The 26,011-nt window shown below is 40.7% G+C and overlaps 1 protein-coding gene across 21 annotated transcripts in view; it reads left to right on the top strand.

The window, feature by feature from the left end:
- EPB41L2 (erythrocyte membrane protein band 4.1 like 2) overlaps positions 1–26,011 on the top strand; it is a 249,222-nt gene that overhangs the window by 198,461 nt on the left and 24,750 nt on the right. For 10 of the 21 annotated variants that reach the window (XM_073337300.1, XM_073337305.1, XM_073337304.1 and 7 more), the window contains 5 exons: positions 2,106–2,278; positions 7,946–8,130; positions 9,894–10,529; positions 18,491–18,523; positions 22,163–22,309. In XM_073337300.1, the coding sequence (XP_073193401.1) occupies positions 2,106–2,278; positions 7,946–8,130; positions 9,894–10,529; positions 18,491–18,523; positions 22,163–22,309 (1,174 nt within the window). Of the gene's footprint in view, positions 1–2,105; positions 2,279–7,945; positions 8,131–9,893; positions 10,530–16,727; positions 17,851–18,490; positions 18,524–18,743; positions 18,807–22,162; positions 22,310–26,011 lie in introns of those variants that run through there. The other 11 variants (XM_073337316.1, XM_073337314.1, XM_073337315.1 and 8 more) reach the window with 5 other exon arrangements.

Here is a 26,011-nt window from a genome sequence, read left to right as displayed (position 1 = left end):
AAGAGCTGCTGTCAAACTGGGTATCTACTCTGCTCTTCGCAGGTGGTCTTAGTCTTCAGCCTTGAACCTTATCATATACAGAAAGACTGCGTGTATACCCATGTATAAATTAATGCATATAGTACTTGTGATGTTGTATTAGAAATTTTTATTTTTTTCAGTGTCTTCCCAGAACTTCTTGCGCTGCTATAACCATAACTTTGTCGGTTATTACATGTAATTAAGCTTGAAATATAAAATATCCTTTAAAATACCCTTAATCAGGAAGTAATTAGCTCCCTTGTTTTTTCCTTATTAAAAGTTTATCTCAGCAGGGTAGAGGATAAAAATGGAAGTTAATGCTGTAGCCTTGCCAACATTTGAAAACAAAGAACAGTAACAGTAACACCCTGGGAATGTATTCTCTGCCTTCTTTCTCCTCATTCCGTAATAGACTTACTTTAGGAAACACTGTATTGTCAATGAGAATTTACAGAAATTATTCAGACAGGATTGTGGTATAAGGCTGTCCTCACAGTCAAAGAAGGAAGACACGATGTTTAGTAGTTCTGCTGTACAAGCATCCTAAAATAGGAGGGTGTGCAAATTAACCTTTCATTAAAATGGCCACCATTTTTGCCTACTTACCTGAGGAGGGAATCCCTTCAATCAATGGAAGATCTTAAAAATATATTTTAAACTCAGATGCTTCCTGAGGAATTTGCAAAAGCTACAGGGAATGCTCAGATGCTTTATCTAAATTCACAGAGGACTTCTAAAGGTTTCAAATACTGCAGTAGGGGAGTCTCTAAAAGGGACCAGATTGGAAATGGCAGCAGCAAGAACCTTTGTAGATAGATGTGGATTCTGTGCTGCAGTATTCAGGAATTTGAGACAGCATTGTTTCTTTGATTTCAGGTTATCCCAAACTTAGTGCAGTGTGGACCACAGCTTAGCAGAGTAGATTGTCCACAAGGAAATTTCTTTTCATACTAGTCCTTGCATAATAGCCATATGGCATCTAAAGCAGTTGCTTGCATGAGAAAGTATTCAGGAACATACTTCTACTCTTTATCTCCCTCTCCCCTGGGGTTTTGTTTTGTTTTGTTTTTTCTTTTTTGGATTCCCTGTTGCATTTATGGTCTGTCCCGCATACTTTGCCTATGCCTAGGCATCTGGTTCTCTCATCCCCCTGCTTCTCTGGACATTCCTTCCTTGCTGTGCCACCAGTTCCAGTCCTTTTGGTGGTCACCTCCTGTTTCTTCTCTTCTAATATGTAACAGTGACAACTAGGCTGGCTGCTCCTCATCCAACTACTTCAAGTAATAGATCTCTCTCTTTTGCAATAAAGATCCTGGATATAAAAAGAAGTAGCTAGAAACAAAGACTCGGTATCCCATGACCAGCCAGTTCTTCATAGACCACAGTTTTGGAACTGTCAGAGTTTGCAACATGAGAAACCTTAAAGTTGGTATAGGCATTGAATGCTAAAGCTGTGGGCACCAAACAAATAATGTAAGATCTATATCCGTTGAGATGCTTTGAGTAATTTTCCAAGGATTTAGCATGTTATCATTTTTGTATGTTGCTGGACCATTACTGGCTTTTTCCCCTCTGCCTTGCTCAAACAGAACTTTTAATCTTTTTCAATTATCAGTATCTTAAATGAAAACACCAATCTTCTAATTTCTAGAGCATTGATCTTTTAGCCAGATGCTATTAACTGCTGTTAGTGTCACTAATTTCTATTGTTGAAATACAGTAGAACCTTGCTAATTCTCAGTGATATCTGGCAGACCAATAGCAAATTTCTGAATATCATGATTAGCAATTAAAGCGGAAAAAAAAAAATTAAAACGGTAAGTGTAATCCACTGCAAAATTTATAAAATTCAGTTATTTTGATACTTGTAGCTTAATTTTCTTTGTACTTTTTTGCAAGATAAGATCAACTTTTACCAACTTTTAACGATCTTATATGCTATTTTTATCTGAAGCTTGAATTTTAACATTAAACAATTTTCCTTTCCAAATTAACTCATAGTATGATGAGCAGTTACGAAGTGCTGCGCTAAAGCATTTACTAAAACTAGCGAAATGACTTTTAATCTCATATTTGTTTTTTAGACTTGTATCACCAGAACAGCCTCCTAAGGCGAAATTCCTGACCTTGGGTTCCAAGTTCCGCTACAGTGGCCGTACTCAAGCACAGACACAGCAGGCTAGCAACCTTATAGACAGACCAGCTCCATACTTTGAGCGCACCTCAAGCAAACGTGTCTCCAGGAGTCTTGATGGGGGTAAGAGATTCTGATAAGGAGATATCATGTATTACGTGACTGTTTCATTGCATCTTGCTGCTTTCTAAGTTCAGTTTATAACTTTAGAAAATCCTAACATCTGCATGCCTAGAACGTTAATAATCAGACTTTATGAAATTTGCAACTCAGTTCTACAGATTTGTGTGTGTTGAGTGCCAACTATATTACACCTATTCCCAGGTGCTTTGTAAAAGCATTTTCTGCAGTTCCTAACGTGTTGCTGTTTTTGTGTTTTCTTGGGGGGGGGGGTGAATAACCTTTTTTAGCAGTGATACTATCACTGCGCTAACATCGTGAGCTGTAAATCTTTTTGAAGAAGCTTTGTAGAGTAAATACAAATTTTGCTAAGCCAGACCTTTTTTTCAAAGGGTTACTACACACATTACAAGTAATTATTGTGGATATTTAAAAATAACATTGGTATGTCTACTTGCCCATCGCTTAATGAAGAAATCTTAAGCATGGAATTAGACTAAAACACAGGACTTCTGGGAGCCAGCAGGGGAAAATGGATGCCTAGATCTGGAGTTCCTGCTCAGGCCCACAAAAATCCACCGACATCCACTATATTAAGGTCACAGTTTTTTTTGTCTCTGGGTGGTTCGTTCTGTTCTTTAACATCCTAGTAGCAAATTGACCTGGTTTTTAACCCCTCTCTCTCCCCGGGTTCCCCACAAATCACAAAGAAACAGAGGATCTCTTTCAGCCCTGTGCAGGGCAGCATGACAGCACTCAAGGAGGAGTGCCTAGTAGGCCTGGATCAAGTCTACAAAATTCGAAAGCAGATATCCAAAGAACAGATCCTGCTTTAAGGAAATATCAAGGATATCTCTGAAATTAAAGTTGCGACTGCACCACACCAGCTGAGTTTTCAGAGGCTATCCTCCAGCACTGGGAGGCAAAAACTAGAACCTCTATTTTAGAAGACCACGTGGGCTCTGTTAGGATCACTAGAGACAAACAATGTCTGATCCAAAAGCTACATGATGAAATCAGTGACCTGGAGGGCCGGTCCAGAAGATTTGAGAGTGGCTGGCTACCCTGTGGAAGTAGAAAAGGACAAGCTAGTAGAATTTTTGTCCAAGATACTTTCCTTACACCTTGATACAAAACTGATCCTCGAAAGAGCCTGTTGCTCCCCAGCCCCCAAGCCCTCAACTAATGCTAAGCCCCTCTAGCTTCTCTTCTGTCTCAACTCATGAATTCCCCTAGATACACTTCACCCTACCCATAGCCCTGAGTTTTGGTGGGCACAGCAGAAAATGTTTGCTGGGACGCTTCCCGCCTTGAGTACCTGTGGCTAATTTACTTACATGTGTTTCTTGGAACATAAAAGGAATCTGTCACCCTCTGAAAGGGGTTAAAAGGTGTCTCACTTAGGAAACTTGAAAGCTGATTTTCTATTTCTCCATGAAGCACACTGTATTGAGTCTGAGGCTGAAAAGCTTAAAGACTGGATTGGTGACAGTATTTGTAGTAATTACTCAGCCAAATCTAAGAGTGGAGGTGTCAATCCTGTTCCATAAAAAACTGAGCACACAAATCCTATCAACTGACACAGACATGGAGGGAAGATTTGTAATTGTTAAAAGTTAAAGTAATTGTTAAAGTTTTGAACAGTTTGAACAAACTAGTCTTGGTGCCTTGAGTCATGAAAAACTCCCTCGACTGGTGTAAGGACCCTCGCAGTGTTTGTGCAGGGGTCTCCTTTGCTCAACCATCTCCAACATCAGTAATAACAACAGATGCATACCTTTTGGGCTGGGGAGCCTACAACAAGGAGGTTTCTCCAGGGACTGGAGAACCGCTTCCCAGAAGTCAGATACCCTACACTGGCATGGGATCTCAACTTGGTGCTCAGATTCCATACAAGGCCCCCTACCCCACTTTGAACCTCTGGCTACTTGCTCCCTTCTATACTCGTCTATGAAAACAACCTATCTTGTAACCGGTTTCAGAGTAACAGCCGTGTTAGTCTGTATTCGCAAAAAGAAACGGAGTACTTTTGGCACCTTAGAGACTAACCAATTTATTTGAGCATGAGATTTCGTGAGCTACTCCGAAGGCAAGGGACACTCGCCTGAAACTTTTCATATAAAACCAGTCCATGAGATATCATTTTGATCCAGGCACTAAGGACCCTCTCAGAATAGAGTAGTCTTCTTCCAAGAGTGCTCTGGTGAGTATTACCCCAGAATTGAGGGGTGTGTACCATAGAACTTAATCAAGCTAATTGCAACCATATTGTGTGCATTCAGCCATCATGAATTAATAAAAAGAACACCACATAGTTAAGGGTTAATTTGGACAAGCTAGGCTTTTGGAGGCAAGGTCAAATAGTAGCTGCAGGCTTGCAGTTTCTGCTAATGAGAATGGAAGGAGGGGAGAAAAGTCAGCAAATTATGAGATTGAAAGAAAAGTGCATGGAGACCTTGAGTTTGGGTGCCTTTTGATGTAGAAGCTTATTATGGCTAAGATTGTTAAAGTGTTTTGTTGATTGAAGTTAGGAGAAGTGATGACCCAGTAGGGGTCAGTATGAGCTGTCTTTTGTAAAAAAATAGTTATAAAAAGACTAGATAATAGAGTGCTTTGGAGCAGTTCTCTTAAGCTATCCTGAGAGACTTTTTTCTGACCCCGTATGCCACAGCTGGGAAGCGATCAGCCATCATAGAATATCAGGGTTGGAAGGGACCTCAGGAGATCTAGTCTAACCCCCTGCCTAAAGCAGGACCAATCCCCAGTTTTTGCCTCAGATTTCTAAATGGCCCCCTCAAGGATTGAACTCCCAACCCTGGATTTAGCAGGCCAATGCTCAAACCACTGACCTATCTCTCCCCCCCCCATCGCTGGCCTGCTACTAATTACTCAATACCATCTCAGATTTTAGGTATTTATTGGATGTTCTAAACCTATTGTTTAAGTCTGTGTGTGCTTAAATCTAATCAATAGTAGTTTTAGATAAGATCATGCTTGCTTGTACCAATCTTTCATCAGTAGGAAGTGCTGTGTTCCCATTGATTTAAACCTGACATCGCCTGGAGTGAAACAGTTAAGTTACCACAGGTTTGGGTTCTGAAAACCATGGGTAACAGTGAGCTCTGACTCTGCTGTAAACTCCCAAGCATCTTCTTTGTAAAAGACGCTTTCTGCTATTCCTGCTCTCAAGTCTTTGTGACTGGCTTCTGAGAGGTGTAGGTCACAGCGTTGCTCTGCAAAAGAGCACAGGCATAAATCACTTTCCCAGGGACCTGATAAAATAAGGAGTTTAAATTCTCACTGACTTTCAATGGGAAATTAGGCACCTAACTGATATTTGTGCCTTTGACAATCTCCCCTTGTAATGTACACTCCAAGGCATTCTCTTGGTTTACACTAAGTCAGTAAAACTTTCTTGAGTAATTATTTTGCAACTTCGAGCCAAACAAATGTTTAAAATCAGATGTTTACATGTAGGTATTGTTCTTGGTACAGTGTCAATTCCATATCTGCTCATACTGCCCCAGATATGAGATTTTAATAGTTTACCATCATCTTCTAGGGTAATTAGATTCTATTTTTTCCCAGTAAAAGTGTGGTTATCTTTGTAGATTATTGTAATATTAAAGTGATTCATCCGTACCCATACAGCTGCTTCTTCTGCTTTCAAGTTTCTGTGGGCATCTCTCTGTGGTGTGCTACTGTCATGGTTATACAGGTGCAATGCTCTGAAACAGTCCCTGGGAGGACCCCTTCAGTGTGCCAGACCCACTTTAGGGTCACATCTCACTAGAATAAGTCAGTTGGCTTCACTGACTCCTTAGATCAAACCTTGGCGCATTCAGCACCCTTGCTTCACACCATGAGCTCCCTCCAGCGAGTCCACATGAGTACACCCAAAGGGAGCAATGCACTCTCCCATCTTAACCTGCAGTGACTCTCGGCCATCGTTGTAAAAGCAGAAGGGTTTATTAGCAGTCTGGAACGCAGGGTAGAAAGTCCTTGGTTAACATAGACAGCATAATCAATCTTGGTCTGTCTCAGAGCCATCTGACCCCTTGTTAGTCCCAGTCCTGGAGCATCCTCTTCCAGCAGCCAACACTTAACACCCCCACCTGGCACCTCCTCAGTCCTTTGTTCTTGTTCCCAGGCAAACATTGTCACCATGCCCTCCGCAACCCTTTTCCAGCTGGTCACACCTGGCTGGCTTCCGAAGTAGGGTGGATCATCCATTGTCATTAATTGCTAGGTGCCAAATGTCTGGGCAATTGGAGTGGCCATTGTCTTCTCAGACTCTCCATGGTCATGGGGGCGCACGCTACAGGCCGCTAGGAGTCAGTCAAATTTGTATCTCTGCATCTCTACAAAGAAAAACAACTTTTTCCCACCACCTAGTTAACCAGGCCTCACGCAAGGGAAACTGAGGCATGCACAATAGTCATACAAAATATTATAAAAATTTCCCACTCTGTCACACCTACCATTTCTGTTAGCTTTCTTGACTTGTGTAATCCTGTCAGAATTCTTCACTCATGTATATTTATTCTTCTGCCCACTTTTCACTGCTTCTTGCATCTCTTCTCAAAGGTGTACTTATTTTAGGGTGACCAGATATACCGATTTTGTAGGGAGGATCCCAATGTTTGGGGCTTTGTTTTATATAGGCACCTATTATCCGTCACCCAGTCCTGATTTTTCACACTTGCTGTCTGGTCACCGTAACTTATTTAAACATTTTTAATTTCAGGTTGAATGTCTGCTGCATTATTGCCAGTGTTTTGGCTGAGCCAGCTGGTCTTAGAGCTCCTCCTGCTGGTTAATACTATTATAGTGATTCTAGCTGTCAGAATAAAATTGATTCAATAGCTGTCTTTTGTATTCATGCATGCAACTGAAGTGAGCTGTAGTTCACGAAAGCTTATGCTCAAATGTGTTTAGTCTCTAAGGTGCCACAAGTCCTCCTTTTCTTTTTTGCAAATACAGACTAACACGGCTGCTACTCTGAAATCTGTCTTTTGTGTTACATGATTCATCAAATATACATATTGGGTATTGCCAATAATTAGCTAACAGGGATGGGTAAACCAAGCTGAATAAAAGAAAAAACAACTCAAGTTTCTCTCTGGATACAGAGAGAATCTTGAAAAAGTGTAGCTTTTTTATATTGAACTTTGTGTGTTTCTACAGTGCCTGATGTCTGGGTTCAGAAGTAGAAATACTTTGAGAGATTTATATATGCATGGTGTATTAGCTGCTGTATTAGCTGAAAACAGAATGTACTGAAAATATCAAATTTGTGCAAGATGGTTTTTATCATGGGGATATGATGACATGTGCAGCCTACATGTTCTTTGTTCTTGTGGTTTCTGTTGTCACCAGAAATGTGGTGGTTTTTAAAATGGCTACTTGACTATAGTGTTTTCTCTGTATAGTACATACACATCACAATTAAGAACAGTTATCCATTGCAGGTTGTATAAATGCAGTTAGAACCATACACTTGGGATGTTATCATAACTTCATTTACTGTTCCGTTCACAGTGTTCCCCTGCATTATTCTTATCCCTGAATGGCTAAGCCATTGTAAAACAGAGTATTTTATGTTCAGAAGTCCCAAAAATAAAACTTCCAGCATACCCAGAATAACCAAAATTTTCGGTTCTCTAATAGCTCCTGTGGGTATCACAGACCAAAGTCTGCTAAGGGACTTTTCTGCTGCCACAGTGGGACCTGCTGGTGATATGGTCTTTGCTGGTGAAGCTGTTGGCCAGACCAAGTTAAAAAACGGCGAAGGTAGAGATGAGGATGGAAGCCCAACTAAAATTCCACAACTGGAATTAACCCAGGATGAAAAGGTATGATGGATTGTAACAACAAAAACAACTCTTAACAAACATTTAAAGTGGAGTTGTATGTCTCTTAAAAATAACAAGCAACATACTAGAAGATATTGTTAATAAATTATTTCAAACTACTCTGTTTAACCATATATGTACACACAAAGTATTTTATATAACCAAAAGGAAGGAACAAATTGCAAATTTGCATGTGTGACATTCAATCTTGTGAATTTTTTCCTTTTAATTATTGCTACAAGTTAATTTTAATTTGTCATAATTAGGCACTACTTAAACACTTGCGGTATATAATTGTTCAAACTGAACTTTCTCTTAGCTAAATGTGGCTCAAAGTAAGTTAGTTTATACAATTTTTACTCTGAACAAACTTCCAAAAATTGTGCTGTCATACACAACCTGTTTGGTTGTATATATTTTCTTTGAGTAAATTTCAGTGCTTAACATGGTGCTTGCTTTATTTGCCAACTGCAAAAATCTTTTAAGCTGTCCTTTTATACGTCAGTATCTGTTATAGAAACACATTGACTTATTAAAATTTCCAAGTAGAACTGAAAGACAGCTTTCCAGGGAAAGTTCGGTTTGTTGATGATGGAGAAATTCTAATGCAAGTGGCAATTTACTTGTCTTATTTATTGGAGTTAGCAAGGAAGCAGATCATAAACTTTAATTTGGATTAGTTTTATGTGCTTTCACATCAAGATTTGAGGCAACACCTCTTTCCTAAATGTAAGCTCAAGCTTTGGAGTTCAGACGTAATAGTCTGTGTATCTTCTCTGACATGTATTCCTGTTTTTCCTGGGAGACATCCAGGAATTTTCCTTGCTATTGGGTTTTAAAAACAAACCTTAAGGAATTTTCATTTTGAAAACTGCATTTTTGTGAGTTAGGCAAAGGGTACCCAATTCACTGCCCAGGGGACAACATTTGGGCTGCTGAGTCTCCCAATGCAGCTGACAGCCCAGCCCACCTCATCCTATAACTGCCATGTGAGACCAAATATGAACAGCCTCATGTTTTTATTGCCAAAAAACTTAAACAACTAACTTCTAGTCAATCAAGGAAGACACACACAGTTCTATATTTGATGAAAACATGTATTTAGGTAAATTAATATGCAAATTTTGGCTCCTGGCAAGATGCCAGTGTGGTCCCTCAGAGTCACAAAGCTGGGGCACCCTAGGACAGATTAGGTAACCAAGAAAAATTCCTCAGCCATGGGATGGAAAAGCTAAATGGTTTGGGAAGGGCTTGCATGTTTTATGAAGCTATTCGGTGTAGCTTGCTACATGTACCAGCTCTGCAAACAGCATTTTCTATTTTTGCTGTTTTTAAATTCCAGAGGAAATGGTAGTAAATCCTAGGATCAAAGTGCCTGCTTGTCTTGTTACGTCCTGCTGTATACCATGAACTTTCTGCCAAAGCTTTGAATGTTTGCTCCCATCTGTAGTAAGTGACTGCACTTACTACCGTTCAAAAGTGCAAAGTTTGTCACAACCTTAAAACAAAAAATCTGTAGTGAATTCAGATTCAGAATTCTTAAAACTGGACAAGTGGGCTAATTTTAAAAATACATGGGGCTTTTCAATTTTTATTTGGCTTTTATATTGCATTGGTAGTGCTAGCTCTACTTCTGAGTAAAAGGTTTCACTAACTAACAATTTCTTTTTTCCCCCCTCTTCTTGTGCATTCTTTCTGCCTACAAACTTACATTTTGTTGTGTTTTCATATTCAACTGTTGCTGGACTTTTTTTTTTTTTCAGTCCCTTCACATGTATCCACCATCACCACGCCTTCACTGTGTTTCATCCTATCCCACAAACCTGCCAACTGTCCCTGAGATGGACATGCTTTTGGACATTTCAGAGGAAGATCCCTTTTGGGACTATGTCCATAGCCCCTCGGACTGCTGGGAGTGCAGTCCCACGAGAGTAATACCAACTCACAGTGGAAATGAAGTGACATTGCCTAATAATATCTTGGAGCCTATGAGACTCCCAGTTAGTCGCCCGTCTCCTGCAATAGAGGGAAAGCCCCATAAAACAGTTGACTACAAAGATACTGAGTTTAGGTTTTCATTAAAAGCAAAGAGTTTGCTAAAGCTTAATTTCCTTTCACTGCTTGATGAGGATGGTTACATCAGTTTTCCTAGCCTCCCTGAGGTTTGCATCTCCTATCTCCCACCTGGCCTTCAACACTATGTTCCTATCACCTCTCCCTCATTCATTCCCTCTTTTCTCCTTATCTTTGTGCTGCTTCTCTCTGCTTTTCAATCTGTTCCTTTCTCGCTCACATTTTCCCTTCCTCTCGCTCTGTCCCTCTGCTACCTGGAGCCTAAGGCGACTTCATTGAGCGCCTCTTATGACAATGACCTGAATGACAAAGCAGAGGAAGAGGAGGTGTGTAACTTTGTCACTTAAATGCTGCCACCTGCACTTGGACTTTGCATCTGCACACTGAGAAGCACTCAACCTTGCACACATCCTAGTGTACAATATAAATGTCTTTGTAACTGTTCTCATTAATGGTAACTTGCCACTGATATACTGAGTTTCTCTTAATAAATAAATGTCTGGTTTTTTTCTGCATGAATAACAGTGTGTTGCAACATACATAATTTGATTCTATCCCCTGGGTGCTGTATCTAAGGAGGAAATTATTTTGTAGTTGAAAAGATTAGAGCACCTTGTTGTTGTTGTTATTTATTAGATATATTTTGGAATAAGATTAAATAATCAGTAAAGTTGTTGAGCAACATTCCTCTGTTAGACTAATCATTAAATCAGTCCTAACCTATTGCCCTTCTCAGTCCATTAACTTTGAAATGCAGACATGGAGCTGAATCTTAGAGGTTCTGTTTAAATCTGTAAAGTAAAAATCTCTAAAAGTCTGTCTCTTATTTTAGTTCAGCAAACTGTGAAAGCTGTAAACAGTGTTCTTTCTTATAATAGTATCCCTGTGGATGCTCCCCTTCAGGTGGTGCGCATAAGCCTCTTGATCCCTGGATCATAGATTTCTAGCTAGCACTGTCCAGTCAGCCCATGCATGTGCCCTATGCCTTTTCATGGGAGACACCCTGCTATATAGGGGTGCACAGACTAATAGCCCTTAGTTTCTCCTCTACTGCCTTGGCCCGAGACAGAACATTGTCCTCCTACAGCATTCTTGGACTTTTCTCTTAAAGTTAGTTACTTTATAGTTGTAGGTTTCTGTTTAGAGTTCAGTATAGTTAGTTAGTTTTAGCTGAGAAGACTGTTTGTTTTTTCCCTCCCTTTTATCCCGGGACATTTGTCTTCTCCTGGTGGGGTACGCCTGGTTTGTCATGCTTCAAACATTACCACTCTTACTGGGAGGCTAAAGTGGTAAACAGCAGGCATTCCATGTGCATCCGTTGCCTGGGGGAGTCCCACATCTCTGAGAAGTGATCCTTCTGTTTGGCCCTGAAGTCCAGGGCTTGGAAGAACAGGGAGATAGAACTCAGACCGTTGGCTATGGAACATTCCAGGCAACTGCTCTGTAAGCCAGGTCAGGAGACACACCCCCACCTGCCCGTACATCTGTCCCCAGAGAGATTCAGTACCCCATCAGCTTCAGAGCATGCTTCCCCTAAGGAAGGGAAATCTTTGGATGCTGGAAAGACTCCCAAAAAGAGAAGCGCAGACTTTATCTCTAATGAACCAGCTTCAAAAAAGACTGTCAAGACTGTCCCTGTCAAGGTCTTCAGTGTCCAATGTTACTGTTGAGGCCAAGGACTCTTTCTTGGGTACTGCCAAGTCTTGGAGCTCTAAGGACAGGAGGCATAGCTCTGTTAGGGCACCTGTACCCTCCACAAGGATGGTAAGCCATCGGCACCAAAGCATTCTAATGAGCTTCTGGTGTTGTGCATCTTAATCCAGCCATTGGTACCAATGCAAACAGCTCAGCAGGGGGTGGCTATACAAGCGGTACCCTCTGTACCGAGCAAGCGTCAGTGCCTGACATCTACAACATCTGAGTTCACCCATCACTGTTAAGGCTGTCACCTCCAGCTATGGCATCCAGTACCATAGGTGTTCTGATACCTGAGGGACCTCTCAGTGGACAAACCAGAATCCCTTTTGTTGTCTGGTACCGAGTGTGTCTCAGAGACCTCAGTCTTTGTGTGGCCTTTCTGTGTCACAGGACTCTCCTCCATCTACATTGGCTGTCCCCCATGGGAGGATGCAGAGGATGACTCCCCCCAATCGGTATCCTCAGTTTCTCCCAGGAGTTCTTATGTACTCCTTTGGGAAACCGCCCGTGCACAGAGTGGACCTTGTGTGACACCAAGGATGGTGGAACCAACCTTGTATGCCACCCTCATTCCTTATGGATCCCTGCAGTGGCCATATTTTGATGTGTGGCGTGCACAGAGTGGACTTTGTGTGACACCAAGGATGGTGGAACCAACCTTGTATGCCACCCTCATTCCTTATGGATCCCTGCAGTGGCCATATTTTGATGTGTGGCCTGCCTATCGCCAGCAATTTAACAGTCCACCCATACCTTCTCTCAGGGAGACCAGGATTTCGTGTTGTCCTCTACCCATTTATGACAGGAGGAGATGTTTGAAGAGTAGGAGGCTAGGGCAAATGAGGAAGTTACCCCTGAGATTCCCATTTCACTGTCATCGCAAATGAAGCAGTTGTGTCTCCACCACCTTCCCTGGCTGACGTCAGACAATTTCAGGACTTAATTAAAAGGGTAGTTGACAGCTTCCAGATCCCTCTGGAGGAGGTCAAAAATCCACAGCACAAGCTGCTAGATATTTTGCAGTCGGCAACACTCTCCAGATCAGCACTACCTGTTAATGAGGCTCTACTGGTTCCAGCTAAAATGGTATGGCAGACGCTGTTTCACCAATGTGCAAAAAGGCAGATAGGAAATACTATTTTCCCCTGAAGGATTCAGACTTTTATTTTCCTGTCCCCCACCTAACTCAGTCATGGCCAAATACAATGTTACTAATTACAAGATGTTCACAGCATTTATTGAGTATCTGCCACACAACTGCAGGGAGGAATTCCAGTCCATAGTTGTAGAGAGTGAACTATTGGCCAGAACAGCTCTCCAAGAGTCCCTAGACTCTCAGACACTGCTGCCAGATCCATCTCCTTAGCAGTAGCTGTGCACAGGACATCATGACTCCAACTTTCAGGGTTTCTGATAGAGGTTCAGAACATTGTAGGGGATCTCACCTTTGATGTTTATAAGCTCTTCTCAGACACCACAAATAACTCTCTGCACACGCTGAAGAAATCCAGGGTTACCCTTTGTTCCTTGGGCATTTACATACGTTATGAGCAAGAAACGTTTTAATAGGGCACAAATTGCTCAGACATCATGCTATGCTCAGTTCTTGGGGTACCACAGACCTGCAGAACTCCCCAGGAAGAGACAGGTTTCAGAGGAAAAGGGCCACCCAACCACCCTTCATCACCACTCAAGCATAATCTAAATAGTAGTTTTGATGAGTTGGTTGAGAGTTCGAATCCTCCCACTTCTCTGATTTTACAGTTGTGTCCTTTAACCTTCTCTTTGGAGACTGTCTTGTCCATTTCCACCAGGCTTTGGAGCGAATCACCAGTGGCTCTTGGAGGTCATACGCTATGCTATGCAGTTTCTGGCACTCCTTCCCTTCCACCCTCTTCAGGGACCCCTCTCACAACTTCTACTAAGGCAAGAGGTGGAGATTCTCTTCGGACTAGGAGCAATGGAAGTGGTCCCTTCCCTTACAGGGGCAGGGAGTTCTACTCAAAATACTTCCTAGTACCAAAGAAGGAAGGAAGTTGGAGGCCGATCTTAGACCTGAGACAGCTGAACAACTTTGTGACAAAAGTTCAGGGTGTTGACTCCAGCAATCCTTCACTAGAGGAAGGGGATTGGTTTTCATCCCTTGGCCAACAAGATGCCTACTTCCATATAACTATACGCTAATCACACAGCAGAGATGACCCATGCCTGCTGATGGGGGGAGGGGGCAGAGTGAGGGCAGCTGGCTTCAGCAGTGCTACTGAGCATGCTTAGTCCATGTGAGCATGCTCAGTACAAGCCAAGCAGCAAATCGGGGGGGGGGGGGGGCGGAGAGGAGGAGAGGAATGTGACCCTGTATACCCAGTATTCCCCCCTTCCCCGAAGTGTGTCACCTCTGTCGCACAGGAAATACCTACGATTCACTGTAGTCCAAGATCATTTCCAGTATGGAGTGCATCCCTTCGGCCTACCCTCAGCTCCAATGGGGTTTTCAAAGGTTCTGGTGATAGTGGTGGCTTACCCTTGTCAGGAATTGATTCTTGTCATCCCATACCTTGATGACTGGCTACGCAAGGGCCATTCTTTCAAGGCAGAGTTATCGTCCACCCAGAGGGTGCTTGCTCTGTTCAAAGAGTTGGGCCTACAACTGAATATAAAGAAATCCACACTAGTACCAGTACAAAGGATACAGATTATAGGGGTGTTCTTGGACTCAGTGACAGCAAAAGCGTACTGGTCTTTACAGATGTCTGGCCATGTCAAGACTGTCAGGGACAATTCAGGGAAGATCACAACCACAATAAGGAACTGTTGTCAACTCTTGGGCCATATGGCAACTTTCACCTTGTGACCAATCATGCAAGGTTATGCTTCCATTGCTTCCAGGGTTGGCTAAGAGCTGCCTCTTCTCCAACCAGGTACATCTTGGACGGGAGGGTAACAATCTCCTTGCACATAAAGAACTCTCTAAACTGGTGGAAAGAGCAACCTGTGTAGGCATCCCTTTGTCACCCAACCCCATCAGTGACTCTAACAACCAGGTCATCCATGTTAAGATTCCTGTTGGGGAGCCAACTTCAACAACCTCACAGTTCAGGGTAGGTGGACAGTCCATGAAACAAATCTCCATCAACCTGTTGGAGCTCAGGGTGGTCAGGAACACTTGTCTCTATTTCCTGCCATCATCAGAAGCAAAAACGATGAGGGTCATGACGGACATGTCCTGCATGTTTTACATCAACAAGCAGGGAGGAGCAAGATCCACCTCCTTGTGCAGTGAAGTTATAAAACTCTGGAACTGGTGCATAACCACCCATATCGAGGTTTCAGCAGCCTGCTTGCTAGGCATCTGGAACACCATAGCAATGCCCTCAGCAGACACTTCTCCCAGGATTACGAAAGGGAGCTGGATGCTCAAGTTCTCCGTGGCATATTCCAGAAAAAGGGTCAAGGCAGGGGAGCTGGATCACCGCTCCCTGGGGGACACCTTCCTTCTACCAGGGAAGAAGTGTCGGTTCTATGCCTTTTCCCCAATGTCCCTAATTCTAAGGGTGCTGAACGAGATCAAGCAGCACAAGGCCAGAGTTATACTCGTAGTACCGACTTGACAGAGACCTGCTTCAGCTCTTTGTCCAACCATCAATCAAGCTCCCAACCATTCCTCATCTCCTGTCTCAAGGTGGGGAGTTCCGTGCTCCACCCCTGTCTGGCAGTTCTGCACCTCAGGGTGTGGCTCATGCATGGTTCTCAGGAATAGATGTTTCCTACTCTACGAAGGTACAGCAGGTGTTATCTAAACAATAGATAGTTTGGATTGATGTTTTTTCTATCTGCAGAAATGGAAGAGATTCATCCAGTGGTGTGGTCTTTGCTACCTCCAGCTGGAATCAGTTCCCTATTCTAGATTACCTGCCAGATCTGAAAACATCCAGGGTATCCATCAGTTCAGTCAAGATATACCTGGCCATCACATCAGCCTTTCTTCCCGCTGTTGAGGGATTCTCCATTTTTGCTAACCTGGTATCATACAGATTGAGTCTGGCCAATCTTTTCCCACACACTAGACATCCCATATCCTGTCTTGGGACCTCATCCTGGTTCTCAACCACTTCAGGAGACCTACATTCGAACCAATGGCGACCTGTTCTCTTCTTTTATCTGCAAAGATGGCCCTCTTAGTTGCCATCATGTTGGCCCATAGGGTCAGGGAAATTGTAGCCTTGATGGCAGATACCCTCTTTATCATGTGTTTTTTTTAATGATAAGATGTCTATACATCCGCATCCTAAATTCCTCCCAAAAGTTGCATCAGATTATCTGTCATCTTAACCAATATATCCATCTGCCAGTGTTTTTTTTCCAAAATCTCCTAGTTCTCAACAGGAATCCTATTTCCATACCCTGGAATTAGAAGGGCCTTGGCCTTCTGCATAGGGATGACTAAGCAGTTTATGAAATCACCTAGACTCTTCATATCCTTCTCAGATAGGTCTAAGGGGGCTCCTATTTCTGCTTACAGGCTTTCAGAATGGATATTGAGTTGTATCTCTGCCTATTATGAATCTTCAGGTTCTCAGCAACACGCGCGCGCACACACACACACACACGGGGTGAGTGTATTCAGCCAGATTGCAGGCAACATCTACTATATTTTTGAAGAATATCCCAGTATATGAGATTTGTAGAGCTGCTACATTAACTTCAATCCATATGTTTTCAAAGCATTATTCCCTGCTCTGTGCCATCAGATCCGATGCGACACATAAGAACGGCCATACTGGGTCAGACCAAAAGTCCATCTAGCCCAGTATCTTGTCTTCCGACAGTGGTCAATGCCAGGTGCCCCAGAGGGAACAAACAGAAAAGGTAATCATCAAGTGATCCATCTGCTGTCGCCCAGTCCCAACTTCTGGCAAACAGAGGCAAGGGACAACATCCGTGCCCATCCTGGCTAATAGCCATTGCGCGGCATGAGGAGCACCGCTGAAGGAGCACTGCCGCAGTTGGGAGACTCCCGGCATAGGGCATACACGTGAGTTAAATGGACAGTGCTAGCTAGAAATCACCAATCAAGGGCTTGAGGCACATGAGCACCTGAAGTGGAGCACCCATATGGGGACACATCTCAAAGAACTACAGTTACTGCACAGGGGTGAGTAACATTTCCTTTCTTTTTTTGTAAATCCTGTCTTCAAAGAGGGCACTAGAATTATGACTTTCTGCTTTACATGGGTGTGTGCAAAGTTGAGTGTCTGCCCAAGGTTCTCCCTGGCTTTTAGCATGTTTAGTCATATTTAGCAATAGTTAAGGTGAAGAATAGTTTCTTTTATTCAACTGGATTGCTGATTAAGTAGCTGACTTTAATCATCAACATGTGAAAATTTGAGAAATGTTAAAGTATGTAATTTTAAAGTTGCTATGCAAAAGCATCAGTCTCATTAAGTGTGTGCACTCTGAACATCTGATCTGGCTGATGATAAAGTGCTGCTCTCCATATGCTTGCTGCTGCATGTCATAGCAAATACACCATGCACTGTAAAAGGGGGGAGTTTACTATGAACTTCACTGGTAATATGAAGCAAAATACTATAGCCTTATAACTGAGAGCCTTGAAAAGAGTGAGCATAGCATTTATTTCAAATTTTGTAGTAATAAATAACTCTCTGAGACAGTGTTGTATACAGCAGAGTACTTTCTCTTAGATATGTGACATGACATCTGTAAAAGACATACATATAGTAAAAGAAGTCTAAAATGGTGTAAATAAACACCACTAAAGATTTTCTCTTTTGATGTGAAATTGCAACGAGTGCACTAACCTCAAATAAGTGGAAGTTGAAGGAAAATGTGATAAACTAAGGAAAAAATGACATACAATGTGATGTACTCCCTCACACAAAATTTGGAATTAAGCAATATATGTAATAAAAGTAAACCCCTTATCCAATACTTGCGATCTTGCACAGTGATCCTTTGAAAACCTGGCAATTGATGTTTGTACCTCAGGGTATTTTCAGAAAATAATTTCTCTCCTTAAAGTTGCATTCAGAATACTTATAAGTAGGATGTAAATTTTTTAAGTTCTCATATTTTGCATTAAAAAAAGCAAAAACCTACATGTATACCACACATTATCAGGCATTTACAGTAATCATTTGCCATTTTACCAAAACCAATTCATAGTATAAACTCCACTTTAAATGCTTTTATAAAGTTCCTCCGTAGTTTAATTTGACATTAAGATTTGGGGCAATATGGCTTTTCTCCTTCTCTTCTATCTTAATTTTCCACCCATCAGTGGGGAAAGCATGAAAAATGCAGGAACAAAGAGATGTGGGGGGGGAGAGAGAGAGAGAAACTTTCATTTTCCATTTCACATATTACTTCAGCCATTTCTACAACACTGTAGCTGGAGGAAGACCAAAGAGACTTAATAATTTCAGCAGCATCTGTGGCCGAAACAATAAAGGTATATAAACATAGCATGTGGTTTGCAGCTTTTACAAATAAAGGAAGCCCCTCTGTTGCTCCCGTAGATCACACTAACAACTCCTTTCTTTTTAATGATTTGCCATGTGCCTTCATGTAGGTGGAGACCGGAGAGGAAGAAACGCAGCAGCAGGTGGATGCTATTTTTCAGTTAAATCTGGTTGTTGCCTGCCATTTAGTGTTTCAAAGCTTCTGTAGGTTTTGTCTGAATAGTGACTTTTGTTCTTATCATTTATCCCCCTGTTTATTTTTTAAAGTCGGTTATCGATCTGAGGGTCCTTTTTGGTTACTTGCTGATACATTTTATGTTCATTTTGCTTTCTTTTGTGTGTGTGTGTGGTTTAATTTCACAGAACAATTCCTTGAGAGTAAACGGGGAAAATATTTATGTCAGACATAGCAATTTAATGTTGGAGGTTTGTATAACATAAGGAACACTTTCTGTTTCCATGGGCTGCCAGGCTGCATGGGTTGGGAGGTCACTTGCAGGCTGTTAAGGACACAGTGCATGAAATGCATGGGGAAATGCAACTTGGAGATGCATGTTGTAAATTGTAGTTTTTCCATAAAGGAACAGCTTGTAAGCGTGAATCTACTAGAAGTTTTCAAAGTGGCAACTGGGAATAATAGCCCTGTTTAGGTAATAAATCAAATTCATTGGTCTGTTAGTTACCATAAAATGGAATTTTTACTTGCCACACAAACCTACTACTTAATGGGTACCCCATGTAAGCTGTAGTTTAAGGCTCTCACTTAATATTTTTCATTTTATTTTCTGACACATGTATACTTGAAATGTGAGCTGGTGTGCTCTGGAGGAATAAGCATAGGTTCATAGATTCCAAGGCCAGATGGGAACATTGTGATCAACTAGTCTGACTTCCTATATAAGACCTGCCATGGAACCTCCCCAACATAATTCCTAGATTATAGCTTTTAGAAAAATATTTGATGCTTGGTTTAAAAATTGTCCATGATAGAGAATCCACCACAACGCAGGGTAAAATGTTCCAGTGCTTAACTACCCTCGCTGTTAGAAGTCCCATAATCTTGAATTTCTAATCCTGGCTCTGCCAGTGACCTGCTGTGTGGCTTTAGGCAAATCACTTAGTGTTCCTGTTTTAGTATTCCCGTTTTTGAAATGTGAATAATTCTTATTTCCTAGAGAATTAATTCTTAGTGAGGATTAATGTTTGTAAATGGCTTTGAATCTGGAGTACTATTTAAGTACTGTTATTATTTATTATTGGAGTAGAGACATTTTGTTTTAAATAAATAGTTTTACAGTTCATTAAAGTGGAATTTAGTATGGCAGTACCTCTTGTTGCAGTCAGTGTAGTTTGTATGGTGATGAATAACTGAAAGTAAACTAACAAAACGTGCACAAAATATATAGAAAAATCCTATCCTATGTCTATTTAGCCTTGCCCGTAAAATGGGGCTATCAGGAATTCCCTCTGTCACGAAAGAGCTTATCTCTTATTTAATGACTGTTGTATTTATACAGTAATATGCAGATTTGTAGATTACAGTAACTTGACTAATCTGTTGTTGCTTTTGGCAGCTTTTGATAACTGTTCAAAATTTACTTTTGCATAATTTACTAAAACAATGAAAGCATGTTCTTCATAATCTTGCTTTGAACAAGTCCAAGAAATGTGCCTGGTCTCTCAAGCCACAATAATTGTTTACAACAACCCATTAAAATATGTCATTGGCTTCAGTTGTTTAATATCACTGCAGTTCTATGGAATTGCTATGGTATAACCTGTTTTTTATATTCCACCAATAATTAAGAAAACTTCTTTTTGTTTAAATCAAACAGCTTTTTAAAAAATCTCAAAATAGATATTTAAAGGTTGTATTTGTACTAAAAATTAATTTTATATGAAAACTTAGGCCCTGGTCCCGCAAAGACTTGTGGATGGTGAGTGGACCTATGGACTTCCGTGGGGCTATTTATAGTGTGTAAAGTTAAGCACATGCGTCCAGGATCCAGGCCTAAATTTTTAGTATCAAATTTATTTTTTACAGGTTTACTTCAGAATTGACAATGAAATGAAGTAGAAGCTGATTAGTCAGTATCACTTTCTGATTTTCATGCACTAGTACAGTTCTGTGTTGTTTATGTTGTAACACTGCAGAGGAACAACAAGGAGTCTGGTGGCACCTTGAAGACTAACAGATTTATTTGGGCATAAGCTTTCGTGGGTAAAAACCCCAGTTCTTCAGATGCATGGGGTGAAAATTATAGAAAAAAGGGTAACTTCCTTCTCTTTGTGACAATATATATTTATGCCTGTTTCTGTAATTTTCACTCCATGCATCTGAAGAAGTGGGGTTTTTATCCACGAAAGCTTATGCCCAAATAAATCTGTTAGTTGTTAAGGTGCCACCAGACTCCTCATTGTTTTTGTGGATACAGAGTTACATGGTTACCCCCTGTTACTGCAGAGGAACACTTTAAAATCGTAGCCAAAATGTTTTAATAAAAATTCAGACACGTTTTGTATGTAGCCTCTTTTTATGAAAACTAAATCTTGGGCCTAAATTATTAAATATTATGAAAAGTCCAAATACTTTTCTTAGTTACTGTAGGTACTTTGATTTCATAGTACACTTATTTTGGGGTCTCAATTCTAAACTTAATCGCTGGCGGTTGCACTGTACCTCTTGTAAAGTCAACTACTCTGATGTCTGTGTTTGCATACACAGCATAGTTTTTTCACAAGATGAGGAATGGTATGAAGTGAAAGATTATGCTTGCAGTGTGTAATTTACTCCTCCTGCATAAAGCCTAAGTGTGAAGTTTCAGAAATGTTGGGGAGCTGAAATCTACTTCCCAAACAAGGGCTATTGAGGAGGTTGCTGCATAGTCCCAATCCCCATGCCTGTTCCTCTATCTTGTAGCCTGGAAGAGCAGCTATAGCCCTTTTATCCAAGTTGCACAATGTTAGGGTCAATGGATCCTTGTAAAAATGAAATTTGTTACTTATTTATTGCTCATTGTCCCCTCCTGTGCTAATCTGCATGGGCTAGCTCAGAGACCCTTTTTGGTATGTAGATGTGCACAGGCTTATCTCTCCATGGTGGTTCCATCTGCCATCCCACCCTTCAATACACAGCAGGTTATTAGCAATCTTAAACCCTGATCCTGCACATAGTTATGTTCCTGCTTAACTTTATAAGCAATGAGTAGCCCCTTGACTTTAATGGGACTATTCGTGTGTGTAAAGTTGAAGCATATGCATAGCCGTTTGCATGATTTGGACTTAATACAATATCTGTATTTATAAGTACTTTATTTTTGGCTTAAAGTTTCTTATTAAGAAACATACTTGCATGTCTATGACCATTCTTGTGCTGAGCACTACTTACGTCCGTTAGCATTATTGAGGGTTACCTATGTTGATCTTGGTATTCTTGCTTCAATTTCTTTAACTTTCAAGTAAAAGCCAGCAACCTTTGAAAATAATTATTGCAAAAATGTAGTGTCTTCATATTGAGATAAAAATAGTCCTCTGTTTACTGATCATAAAAAGTTATTTTTTTCCTGTACATACAGTTGTGACAGGAACAGTATAGTGTGGCCTTGTTCCTAAAAGGTAATACAAATCTGAGTCTTTTATGGTCTTAATCTTTTTTTAAAAATGTACCACAGTAGAATGGCTCTTGAGACACAAGGTACTTTTCTTGCTTTGACTTTTTTCAGGATAAGTTTGCTTTTGCTGTTGTGTTTTGTCCTACTGTTTTTTACATTGCACATTGGTAGGACCTGGATAAGACCCAGGACAACTTACTGAAACATCAGGCTAGCATTAGTGAACTCAAGCGCAATTTCATGGAATCCACACCTGAGCCACGCCCCAATGAATGGGAAAAGCGGCGTATCACACCTCTGTCTCTACAGACACAAGGGGTATGTCATTGCAGATGCTTGTCAGCATGCATTTCCATACAACTGTTTAGAAAATATAATAAATGTAAATTGCCCTCCTATATTTTCTTTTGTGTGAACGTAACATTTTCTTTTGTGTGAATGTAACATTTTTCTTTATACTAAATACTCATTAACATTTTGTTACTTACTTTTGGTCCAGACTTTAAATAATTTGTTTGAGTTTCAGTATGAGAGAGTAACTCAGAACAAAGCAATTGAAACAAGGATTGTGCTTTATTCTGGTTTAGGACTGCTATTCTTACAAATTGGTTTTACAGTGGCTGTAAAATTGTGAGAAAGACGTTTCCGTCCTTAACTCTGCTTAGGCAGTTGCATGTAAACCGCTCTCAAGCTCATGTTTAAACTTGGTTCAGTAACAACATTCATGATAAAATATTTGATAATGTCAAGTGTTTTTCAGGCAGTAGTATGGCATAGCTCAAGGATCAGCAAACTTTGGCACGTGGCCTGCCAGGGTAAGCCCCCTATCAGGCCAGGCCGGTTTTTTTTATCTGCCACGTCCACAGGTTCAGCTGATCTCAGCTCCCACTGGCCGCGGTTCGCCTCTCCAGGCTAATGAGGGCTGCAGGAAGCAGCATGGGCTGAGGGATGTGCTGGTCGCCGCTTCCCGCAGCCCCCATTGGCCTGGAGCGTCGAACCACGGCCAGTGGGAGCTGCACTTGGCCAAACTTGCAGACGCGGCAGGTAAACAAACTGGCCTGGCCCGGCAGGGGGCTTACCCTGGCGGGCTGCCTGCCAAAAGTTGCTGATCCCTGGATAGCTCTTAAGATGTATTCGCTTTTTAAAAGCACTTGGGCTTATGGCTAACTTTTTTTTTTATAAGACTATAAAAAGATTGAGAAGGTTTTCAGTTTCTCATGTCTCTTGATAAACAGCAGCTTGAACTAGCAATTTTGAAAGCATTGTTTCCAAAATCTACTCCATGTTTTTGGTCAGAACTAGACGCACACATTGCTGTCACAGTTCAAAAATGCTTAGTGATTTTTACAATACTTTAAATCTACTTGTGGTTTTATACAGACAAAATAGCTCTCACAAGTATGTTCTGCTTTAGCATCTATCAATCTGTCTCTGGACCTAGCCTCATTTTCCCTCTGATAAGTAAGTGTGCTGTCTTGATTATTGCTCCAGGAAGTTTAACGGTTCTTGAGACTACAAGATATGGGGATCTTTTTAAAATCCCCACATGTTAAATTTGCTAAACACTGTCAAACAATTTTTTTCCTTATTAAGGCCCCAGCTCAGGAAGGTACTAAGCATTTTGAACTTTAAGCACATGAGAAGTCCTGGTAAAACCAGTGGACTACTATGATTAACTATCTTGCTGATTTGGGTCCTTGGTGGCTCACTTGTAAAAAATCTCCAAAAGATCATTAGCCAATTTCTTAACTGAATTTTTTTAAATTGTTGGTCTACATGGTCACTTCCAGGATATGTTTCAGAGTAGCAGCCGTGTTAGTCTGTATCCGCAAAAAGAAAAGGAGTACTTGTGGCACCTTAGAGACTAACAAATTTATTTGAGCATAAGCTTTCGTGAGCTACAGCTCACTTCATCGGATGCATTCAGTGGAAAATTCCATTCCAGGATATGATTACTTAGACTTTGCAACCATCACAGTATGTTTGTAAAAAGAAATTATATCCTCCTTTATGATATTCTGGAAATGTGGATGGATTTATTGTCCATATTTTGCTGATAAATATACTTGCTCCAATATAAAAGGGACTACATATAATAAATCCTAGTGGTTTATTTTATTTTGTGTATGTGTTTTTGTGTTGAATTAATTTATATTGAGGAGGGGGTAAATCCAGGTATTACGTTTCCCTCTATCTGCATAGTCCTGCTACCTGGTATGCTTGTGCTGCTTTCAGGCCAATTTGTTTTCATGTTTTGTATGATGTATGTCTGTCTGTCTCATTTGTTGATTTATGTTGGTTTTATAAAACCAAAAACTTAAAAAAAAAAATTAATAGAAAAAAGGAGACCACATTTTCCAATGGAAAAAACTGCCTGTGAAGGAGAAGCAATGGACTGCAGTGACATGGATTACTGAGGCAAAAACAGAAGAAACTAACCAGGTGGCAGTGTTTTGTTTTGGTTTAGTTTGGTTTGGGGGGGGGGTGGTTTTTTTTAACAATGTTGTGTGACCTGAGTTAACCAGATTATTTTTTAAAAAGTGATGTGTTTAAACCAATAAAACCCCAACTTTGAGAGGATGTTTAAGATCTCCACATAGATCAGTGTTGGTTAAACAAAGGTGTTGATCTCTGCTATCAAACCGGCTTTGAAGTTCTGAATAATACTTTTTAAAAGGCAAAAAGAAATTCAGTATATTATATTCTATCACTGAAAACATCGTGGTATCTTTATTTGTTTAGGATGACAGATAAACATGCATTTCCATACCAAAATGCACTTCTGTAATTGTTCAACACTCTACAGGGAATAAATCACAGTTATGTGACTACTGCAGCTGTTCTGCAAATCAATAATGCTGGGGAAATAGATTCATTCTGAATACTCCCCTAGATCTAAATGTGTGTTCACCTCTCTGCCTCTTTCCCCATCTGTAAAATGAGAAAATTGATTCTTCCTTTGCTAAGCGCATTGAGATCTATTGATAAAAAGTGCTATATAAGAGCTGAGTATTATTTATTATTATGAAGTAGCAATTGCCAAGCTACTAATCAGATCACCTTTGACTTGTTTTTAGCTAGAAATTTAGAATCAGATTAAAAACAAAGAACAAATGCTGTAAACGTTATTTCAGTAACACGCAGTGTATAAAATATTTTGCTGTGTTGCCAATTGTCAAGCAGGGAGTGGGGCATAGGAAAATTTCCAACCTTCTAATAATAATGGGACCTGCTTTGAGCCCTAAAATAAGCAAATAGTAGTGCCTTTTTATGGAGTAATAAAATACTCATTTCCACCACACCATGCCCCCTTCCATTTTTTCATCCTTATGGTATTAGGATGGCCAGCAGATTGCTAAATCTTGTTCCAGGTATGATAAATTTCCATAGCAATTTTGCAAACTGGCATTAAGCATGTGTGTATATACCGTTAAGTCTAAGGAGCGCACTGCCATTTTCCTTATTGTTACCTACTTCTTCTCCCCCACTGCTGCATTGAAAGTTCATACTAATTAACTGTATTCTCTGTGAGGGAGAAATTTTACATTTGGTTAACACTATTTGTACCACCATCCTTTTGATTGCACAGCATCTGTGACTTAATATTTATGAAGGAAAACTATGGTTATAACCCTCTTATGTCTTGAATGTCCAGTACCATCACAGTCACACCCCATTTTTAACCAAAACAAATATAAAATAAAATCCCCTTATGCTTTTATACATTACTTCATATTGGTTTATGTTTTGTACACTTAACCCAAAGGATTGTTTGATGCTAACACACAGTATCTACAGTGGATAACTGTTGTACAGTTTTTATATTTTGATGAAGGCTTCCAATTTTAGGGATATACTGATAATAGTAGAAGTCTGCCAACCTCCTTACCAGCCAACTGGTCACACTAGAGAACCTCAGTTTTAGCACAAATGTCAATCCACTTGCTTTCATAAAGTATGTCTACACAGCCAAGCTGTGCATGGGCTAGCCTACTCAAGCTTGCTTCAATATAGCTAGCA

This window comes from Lepidochelys kempii, chromosome 3, assembly GCF_965140265.1.
Source record: "Lepidochelys kempii isolate rLepKem1 chromosome 3, rLepKem1.hap2, whole genome shotgun sequence".
Taxonomy (NCBI): domain Eukaryota; kingdom Metazoa; phylum Chordata; order Testudines; family Cheloniidae; genus Lepidochelys; species Lepidochelys kempii.
This window is presented reverse-complemented; position numbering and strand designations above follow the sequence as displayed.